This window comes from Bemisia tabaci, chromosome 3 (assembly GCF_918797505.1).
Source record: "Bemisia tabaci chromosome 3, PGI_BMITA_v3".
NCBI lineage: Eukaryota > Metazoa > Arthropoda > Insecta > Hemiptera > Aleyrodidae > Bemisia > Bemisia tabaci.
The window spans coordinates 58,601,535-58,611,459 of NC_092795.1; the positions used below are offsets into that span (position 1 = coordinate 58,601,535).

At 32.2% G+C, this 9,925-nt stretch overlaps 1 protein-coding gene across 3 annotated transcripts in view; it reads left to right on the plus strand.

Moving 5' to 3' along the window:
- The window catches only part of LOC109030732 (protein spitz), a 269,815-nt gene extending 262,003 nt beyond the window's left edge, over window positions 1-7,812 (plus strand). For all 3 annotated transcript variants that reach the window (XM_019041830.2, XM_072298892.1, XM_019041829.2), the window contains 2 exons: window positions 203-308; window positions 958-7,812. In XM_019041830.2, the coding sequence (XP_018897375.1) occupies window positions 203-308; window positions 958-1,146 (295 nt within the window). In that variant the 3' untranslated portion in view covers window positions 1,147-7,812. The remainder of the gene's footprint in view (window positions 1-202; window positions 309-957) is intronic.
- Window positions 7,813-9,925: the final 2,113 nt, after the last annotated feature.

Genomic DNA, 9,925 nt, shown 5'->3' on the forward strand with positions numbered 1-9,925 from the left:
AAAATCCTCCAGAAATTTAACTTTAAATGAATGAACAAAATAGATTCGCCCTTCATTTAAATTTTGCAAGCTTCCCTCCTGTGAGTACTTTCATGCTACTAAGCCTCTAAAAATGCTTTTTACAGTTTGAGACAGCTTCAAGTCACTTTATCGTCTTTTCATAGTATAATGATGTTTAACTTGATTTTGTCCTTTTTTTTAGTTGTGTGGATGGGAGTGGCGGTGACATTGAAAGGCGACTACCATTTGCCCGACGATGCAATTCAGCACCTCTTACCAAAATTCCTCGAGCGAATCTGCATAGTCAGGTGAGAACCATTACCTTATTACAACCACAGGGTGTACACTTATTATGTATTTCTGCAAGCAGGAACGAGAAGATCGGTAGGAAAATCAAGCAGGCATGTTGATATCCAGGGTAATGCACGCTGGTTTGTGCCCTTGGCGAAAATCATCTAAAATGGGTCGTTCTGGGAACTGATTGGCTAGTATTCCGGGTTAATTTAGCGGCTCCAGTCTGCTCCTTCATACATGACATATCTAGAAATTTCGTGTGTTTCTCCATAGTGAACTCATTTATTCACTGTCTGCCGAGAGCAATACTTGAGTCTTCCTTAAAAAAAAGGAAAGCTTAAAAAACTTCGCTGCATGCTTAGATAGCATGCAGGATTGTAAAATGATTCCCTAATGTTGTATCTAATACATATGGTTGCTGATACTTTGATTTTAAGCACTGCTTTTGTTTTTGTATACTACTCTTTTTCAAAAGAAAAAGTTGTGAAGCTAGAAAATCTCTGGTGGGTATATATGAAGAAAATACCGTTTTATCTACATGAATCTAAAATTAAATGAGTACCTCCATCAGGTATGAAATTATGTAAAATTTTAATCTGGTAATATGGCACATTAAAGAAAGGAACATTTAATAAAAGGTATCTGAATTTTTTTCTTTCACAGAGAGCAGCTGTCTTGTCCTCTGCAGAGAAGGGAGACTGCGTGACATCATCTGTATACATTTCAGTTGACCTTATCCCACCCAGGGTACAACCTTCCTTACAGACAGCGCCATTACATGCGCCCTCTCGATCCGCTCCTACGATAACATCACCTGACCCTCAATCTCAACGGCACATAGTTGAATGCTAGGCATTGTTTTGCTGTTTTCTTATGTTTAACTAAATGAAAGCCTAAAATACTTAACTTATTGTCCTTGTAAATATCATAAATATTTTTTGTGCATAGGAGATCTTTAGGCCTCTTTGTTGCAGATTGATGGCTGAATGAAAGACAAAAATTTAAATGTTATTGAGACCTAATTATTGGACTGTTATATCTGTTATTAATTATTTAATTATCATTAGATATTACTATTTCTTTGCTATCTCTCTCATTTTATAGTTTTTTATTGATGTAATTATGTATTAGGTATAATTAGTTATTGTATTTTATTTTGGTTTTTGATTTTTATTTGATTTATTATCCTTAGTAGATACCCTAGATTATTATCATTCTATCTCCATTAAGACTGTTAATAACCATCCATGTTCAACCTTGCATTGAGCTACCTACTTCATGTGCATATTGTTTGTCTATGTTCACTCTTCCCATATTCTAGCGACCTCTAAGAATTCATGTAAGAAAATAAGAAAAATTTGCATGTTTTATCTGTCAGAATTGTTTCTTTAAGTGCAGGGATCTCCCAACATCATAGAATCTTCACGTAAAGCCATTATGATTGTTGCAAAGATGTTTACATCTGTGAGTATACCTGCATTGCTGAGATTTCATGTTAGTCAAATTTAAAGAGAATTGCATCAGTTTCATTCTGCAAAATTACTGCGGACCTTCTTTTCATCATTGCTCTTTCTGCGTGGAGAGGAAGAAAACAGTTGAATTTCATGCGTCTCGTATTTCATTAATCTCCACGAGAATGCAAAATCAAATTTACTATAAATAATAATTCAAAGCAATTTCTACATGTACGCACAATGATCCCACCCCTTCCTATTCCATTTAATATTAAGAAATAAATTTATTCTCCTCTAATATAAGCATCACTTCTAATGTGAAATCTTAAGATAATTATTTATTTATTTTTTTTTATCTTCAATTAAAGTTAGCAGAATGTAAGCTTTACAGATATGTTTAGTGAAATTCAGGATTAATAATACATGCTGGGTGACTTGAAGGAACAATGATTTGACGATAATTTGTATTCTATAACAGATTCAGTCGCGTTGACAATAATTTATTTGAGCTGTATTAATTATATTGAAGTTGTTCTGACAATAATTTGTTAAATTAGTTTTGACAGTTCTGAATCAGAAGAGATCGTGGACAGTTCATATTTCGCCTACCGCAGAAGCTAAGTAGCTTCATCTTTTGCATATTTTAGGAAATTTTATGTTTTAAAGCTGAAGTTTTGATATTAAAATATAAAATGTTGCTTTTTTACAAATTTTAGAATTGTTTCTCTTGAATATTAAATCTTATGGTTGTTATCATTCTAAAATTTTCTCAATCATAAGGAATTTTTCGAAACCAAAATTGTTCAAAACAAAATTACTTTATTGCGCCTTATTTTGTCATGAGAAATTTCCCATGCTGTGTTTGATGAAGTTGAAAAAATTTAAGACTTCAGATTTTATTAAATTTTTTTTTTTTATCCAGGTAGTCATATTAGCCATTTAAAATCCTTCAATATCATTTGTTTCCTTTAGAATATAAATGGTTGCAATGTTTTCAAACAAACTTTATTTCAGTACTTTGTGGTAAAAAAAAAAAAAAAAAAATGAAAGAAAAAGTGTTATCATAATAACCTCTGGAATGTGTAAGTCTTGTTTTTTGGTGGGAGGGGGGATGGTACGATTGTCATTTTAGACAGTAATCAGAACTCAAATCTCAGCTGTCATAACAGCACAGATATTCCTTCATTTGTACATTTGACACAGCAGCAAACTCAAAAAAAGGTTGCAAACTTTTACTTGAAGGTGATTTATGGAACTGCAAGGTTTAAATTTTAGTTGTATTTCTGTAGCTTCATCTTGTCTCAATAACTCTTGTAGATCATTGAATTTGATCGCTAGCTCAAAATAGAATCGATGGAGTTCTCTGTGCTCCACTTTCATTAGTTTTTAGATCATTTTTCACTTACATTGTTAATTCAAACCTAATTTATCCAATTCAGCTCTGAAAAAACAAGAATAATAATTCTTTTATCCTCTTTAAGGGTAACAAAAGTTTTACAAACTTTATTTTAATTGTATTCTGAGCCAGATTTCTTCGCATTTTAAAAATCAAGAGTAGTTTTTAATTTTCAACATGTATGCATCAAGAAAGTATGCGATTACTTTGTCAGTTTGTTTTTTTAATCCTTGTTCGACTTCATGAAATTCAAACTGTCAGGAGATTTGGAAAAGGTGCTACTTAGAGTGAATTTCAAAATTCTGGCATAAGTAATTTACATGTGATTAAAGTAATTATGTTTCAACTTTAAGTCGTATAAGTAGCTTTAGTCCAAGTACTAATTATTTTGAAATAATAGGCTGAAGATGCAAAGGTTTTGTCTCTTTTCTCTCTTAGGGTTCAAAAAACGTAATTTTTGCCAATCCAGTGCTCTTTCGTGTAAATTTGCGTTAACTTTCTTTTCCTCTCAGCAGCATCTATTTTACAATCATTGAGCTGTATTTGCCATCTTGAAACATTTTATGAATGATATTTCTCAAGTCATCCAATAACTAAAATATTTCTAGTCCTCCATTATCAAACAGTACTAATTTGTTTGATACTTATTAGAATAACCAGAAGGAAGTAATAGAGACCAGCAGTTTGAAGTACCAAAGCAAAGCATCTAATATTAGTTTGTGTTGGTCTCTTAGTCAGAGCGAATTGCAAATTTCCATTCCTGCAGGGGTGTGATTCTATCAGTTGCTTCAACAAATATATCTTTGCCCTTTTAAGTGTTTCTGTGAAAATGTTCAGAAGTGTTTCAGAATACATCATTTAATTCTATTTCTCATTTGGAAATTCTTGAGGAAAAGAGGGTATTAATAGTAGCAGATCAAGTCATCTTTATACCCATAATTAAATGCCACAAAAAGCGATTTTGGAACCAAACTTAATGAGAAAGTTAGTTTAAGTATTTTATTGTTGTTGTTTTTATGCGATAGGTGATTATTATTACTATTAGAATTATTATTACCGCGACTACCGTTACTCTCCCGCTTATCAACTTTTTTTTATAACTTTTATTGCATAATCATTAACATTCCCTGTAATTATTATTACCTAAATTGTTTGTAAAGTGTACAATTGTATGATTAAAATGCACAGAAAGATGTATATTTTATTCCAACTATGTAAGAAGCGTTCTTAAAAATGTGCCGGTGGGCAGTATACCCCCTTCTTGTACATTGTAGCAGTCCCTATTTTCCTAAAATTTGCATGTGATGTTTCAGTTTTCAGTGGTCCGTTAGTTACAATTTCTGTTAGGACAAAAAATAAAAACGATTAATTAAAGCAAAAGTTCTGTATGGTGCATTTATTTTTTCAAGCTGGTCTTCATTAAGTACTAGCTTCATTGCAAAACTTTATAACAATTTGCTGCCAACAGCCACTATTTCAAAGATCATCATCTTTCAAATGCTACTCTTCATTTGTCCTCAATATTGCTGCTGTAAATTTTTCATTAAGAAGATTTTCGCAAAGAAAATGTTAACTGTCACAAGCTCAAAAACTTCTCACCCATGGCCCAAAATAATTTTCATCATTCTTTGTAAGTAGGCTTAACAGTTCTTTTATTTCGGTGCATGCAAGTGTTTTCAAAACTAGGCAGTAAATTAATACGCTTCTTCCACTTATGATGCTTTTGCAGTCAGTCTCAGGTAGGTCTTTTCTCTCAATATCAAAATTCTGAAAAGACGTGGGTGTTGAAATCAAATTTTGTATCTGAATTTTATTTGTAGTTGTTCTGATAGAAACAAATGCACTAAAAATTTAACATTAAAAAAACAAAAAAACAAAAGACAAAACAACAATACAAGCATCTTTATCATTGAAATGGAAAATTATTGAGCTGAAGTTCGAACATTTTTTCTTTTTTTTAAGACTTGAAAATTATTTTCGTAAAATTTTAAGCCATCACCATGATAACGTTTTCTATTAAAAATGAAGGCATTGAAAAAAAAAAATTAAAAGCTTCAAATGCAGGGAACAACATTAATACCTAAACATTTTGAAAGATAAAGAAAACACCCTTTCGTAAGTTGAGGATAGCAAAATCTCTCAAAATAATTTCAATCGCCTTGAAACTGAACATTATCATGTTTTCAGAATAAATTAGAATCAGACTTCTAAATGACTCATTCAAGCTAATGCCGTATTTGTAGGGCAACTGTGCGAGTGCGAAAGAAGAGCGCCATCTACATTTTCATACATGAATTACATGGAAGGATAAAGATGACAGATCTTTCGTCGTTCTCCTAAGGTTTAATAACTTACTTGGCGCAAACTCTACTCTATTTTAAACTTCACTATCTTTTTTCAGGCTTGATAAATTAAAACTATCCAGTAACGTCAACTGAATGAAATTGTTGATAATTAGCTGTTCTTCTTGAACTTTTGTTTCAATTAATTGATTTTTTGTCTGATTCAGTATTTTTTATTTCTTTCAACCCACTAAGTTGTCCTTATATGGTATCAGATCTCGATGTTTTCCCTTAGCTTTAGATGTGTTAGTTACGTTTAGAGGCTGTGAAGCCTTTACGTCTAACCTCAGAAAAGGACTTGATATTGTGCATTTTTTTACTTTCCATTAAAACTCTCCACAAAGAACTGAGTTCCTATACAGGCATCACGAGAGAATTAATGTTTTTCTTTATACCAAAAAAGTTTCTGTACAGTTTAGGAGACATAATTTCTCAAACATATTGAGATTTTTCTGAACTTTTTAAATTAAGTTTTACAAGTGTGCTTGAACTATAAAGGAAACCTGTTGCACTCAAGAGCTGAATTTAAAAATACTTGATAGAGACAAATTGAGGTGTAGTAAGTTAAAAAAGGCCTACAATTTTCTACCACGTTCTCAGGATAATAAGTAGATGACAGTCATATTGGCATATTCTAGATGCACTGTTAGTATGAGTCAAAAATACTTCATCTGTACAGATATTTTTATAATTAATTTCTTCACTTTAATGATGAGATTTAAAATCAAGTTATATGTTCATTTAAATGTCGATATATGAGTAGCAGGGAATGAGATTTCTTAATGGAAACATTCTGTTTTTTATCGCAAGGAATTCTGATACTTAGGATTTAAATTTGTTATGTATCTAGAATGAAACTGAATAACCACATTTCTGCAATAAGCAATAATGCTTTTATGTCACATCCAATCAATTTTTATGAAGGAAGCAATTAATGACAATTCCCTGGGACCCAATGTGACTTCCATACAATTCTTCTGAAGTTTTTTCTAAAATTTTGTGTAAAAAAATTTGAAAGAACGGGCAATTTCAACAAAAATTTTCATTTTAGAGGACAGCAAGTTTCCTGAAGTTCCAAGAACTGTTGACTAGAGAGGTTTAGAACTTAAAATTAGACTTGTCTGATAGTCCATCAGCTAAACTTCTAGCATTTATTTTTTGTAAGTGCAGCGACTTCTTTCTCCCCCACTGAGTTGTGCTCACATCTAAAAGATCTGTCACCTAATCCCTCAAAAACGATTTGCTGCTCTGAAGGCATAACTTGATGAGAACATCCTGATTTAGGTGAGTGAAAGAGTTTATCGTGCTCTCATGATATGCCCAAGTCTTTAATTTGCATTTGTGACTCACATTAGCAAGTAAAACTCTCAGTCAATATTTTATCCTATTATGAACTTTTAAGAAGAACATTAGTTAGTTTTCCTTAAAGTATGCTTACCTCACCTCATTAACTTTAATAATAATGATAGTTATTAACCCTGTTAAACTTTGGTAGTAGGGACCTGTTCATAAATACCATGGAATACCTGATAGTTACTAAATCTTTCAGTTGAGCCAGCTGTAAAAGTGCATAGTCATGGCTGAGAAAGTTGTCAGAAATGTGTGCCCAAGTCACGGTGACTTGGATGGTATTTTAGAAGGAGTTCTTACCACCAATTTTTGCCAGGGAAAACAGTCGCTAGTCAGATATGTAGTTTTGTTATTAAGTCAAACAGTATTTTTGCTCATTTCATGTATTCGTATTTGGTTCCTAATATTTAGTTATTATGATTGCTATCAATATAGCTGTGGCAGGCAGAACATCTGATTAGTCCATTCCGTCACTCTACAGCTGCTTTAATTTTTAACGTTTACCCTGTGTATTAAAACTTCCATCAACACATTAACTCCTTTGAAATTCCACTAATGCTCAATGAGCTTCAATTTTCAGGGATACTCATAAACTGAAATCAGTCCATTTTGGTAATTATACTGTAGATGGAATAATACGCGTCTGAACCTGTTTTCTTTCTTAAACGGTAGTCTATCATTTTCATCTTATCTAAATTTGCCTACCTGCATTATTTTGATAGCTCTTTACTTAACATTATTTGCTGCAAATTGAACAGCAAATGTTTTTACTAGATTTGTATCAGCTTATCTCTCTATATATATTTGTACAGAGTGAAATGTTATTTTTATTTATTTTTATTCAATTCAATTTTATGTAAATACAGATGATTGCATAAATATGATTATTTATGTAGGTACCTATGCTTGTGCATATTTTCAAATATGTAGATAGATTATTTAATTAATTCAATTAAATATAATTTTATCGAAGCCACTTGATTTGTTTTTCCTATCTCCTTTCTCCTGCAATCTTGATTTCAAAATTCTAAAATTATATTTTACTTAATGCCGAGTTCCTTGTCATTCTTCCTCGATTTTGGACAAAAAAATTTCAAGATAACCGACTGAGCCTATTTACGAAGGAGTGTAGAATCAATTTCGCACCGTCCTCAGGTTTCTCGATCTGTGAAATGATCTTTAACGAGTGCTTTTGACCCTTCAGACCATGGTAGAATATCCTTTGATTGTAAGGACGGGTTGACTCGTGGAGCCTCTTGAACGAGAAATTTGGACTGATTTGTCAGTTTTACAGGAGAATAGCTTCTTTCAATTTTGATCTCAGAATTCCATGTAACATTTTTGGGAAGAAATACATATTTAATGTAACCGACACTTCTTGAGGAATGAAATTTCATCAATCAAAGTGATGGAAAAAATTTGAATTTGAAACCACAAATGCTGAGGTCTTGAGGCCCCCAAAAATCATCACTTAAGGGGCAGATTTGTCTAGAAACTTTTGGATGAGAAGATTAACATTTGCGGTACAAGTCAGTGCCTAGTTCGAATAATATAATTTTCTTTCTCTGTTATACATATTAAATGCAATAGTTGCAACGAAGCCTTCAAAATTTAGAGGAATTTTTGGTTTTTTTCTCATTTGAGTATCATTGTATTTTCTAAAATGTAATTCAAAGCTGATGCAAATTGGCTGACTGAGCCAGTTAAGTATATTAGGTACCCCCTTCATTCTTACATTAGAATTAGGTTCCCACTAGAGTCAAAGTGGTAAATCTTTAAGTCTTGGGAACCTTGAGTTATGGTTAGTTGAAAATACAACAGAACATTATACTGCCGTTCTAAGGAGAAACGCAGTATGAACCTTTAGGCTTTGCCGAATTTCCTTTGATTAAACGCGAATTTTTTGGTCAACTTATGAATATTTTCCTCCCAATTTTTCAGATTATTTTGTCCGCAATTTCACCTAAAGATTCTGAAAATTTAATGTAAAAATATTCATAACTTTCCTCCAAAATGAGCAATTTATTTGCGGAAATTTGGCAACTCTCGAATGTACATACGGCCTTCTTCCTTAGCACGACAGTTTAGACGAAAGATATAAGAGCAGATTTCAGCTTTTTTTATACAAAGTGATATTTTCTCGCCTGCTACATAGGCTGGGGTTTTCATGAACAAGTAATGAGGTCAGATGAAGCAATGCTGAAGGTACCTTTCTGAACTTTGAAGAACTACTAAAAATGAAGATATTAGGTGAATGAATCGAGTTGGAAAATTATTTAGACAGCTCCACCTCTACTTTCAAATGATTGCAGATCTTCCATCAAATGATGATACCTCAAAGCTACCAGTCACTAAAAAGCTGGAAAAGGCATCATTTCTAATTAGCTTTCAGTTCCTGCCAATATCAGCAGTCTGTTGATGTCAAAATTTTTGGGACTAATGGGAAATATCAAGGGTTTTGTCCCTTGTAGTGAAATATAGAGACGAAACAACTTTTTAGGTCTGAATCTTCAAAAATCAATTCTGGGAAATTTTTTGAAGAGATAGATGAAGATTAAGTTTCAGTTGTTTTCATGTGTGTGCATTTTTTAATTTTTTTTAAATGCAAATTTTTAAAATGGTATACAGTAGCAAGATATATTATCGGTTACATCCCCTGCCACTATTTTGAGGATATTTGAAAAAGAATTCCAAATGTTTGATGAGAGAGAAGAGGGGCTTATTAGTATTTTTAGAACATTTATAATGAAAGATTTTTAAAGTTTCTGTCTCAAAATTTTTTTTATATTTATGGGTCACTATCCAAAAGAAAAGTTTAGAAAAAAAAATACAAGTAATCTTCCTTGCGTGCTAAAACTTTTTGGCACCATCAATAGAGGCAATCCCTTTTCTAATGCTTGTAAGGGTTGCTGCCTTAGAATGGGCCAAAAATTAAATAAAATAAAATGGAGAAGTTGCGTATTGGCAATACTTAAAGCCTATGAAAGGTTTTTTTCCCTTTTAAAAACATTTGTGGGGCTGCGCGTTCAATTTTGTGAAAAATAACTTTTTAAATTCATGCATTTTCTGCCAATTCAATTGTACTTAAT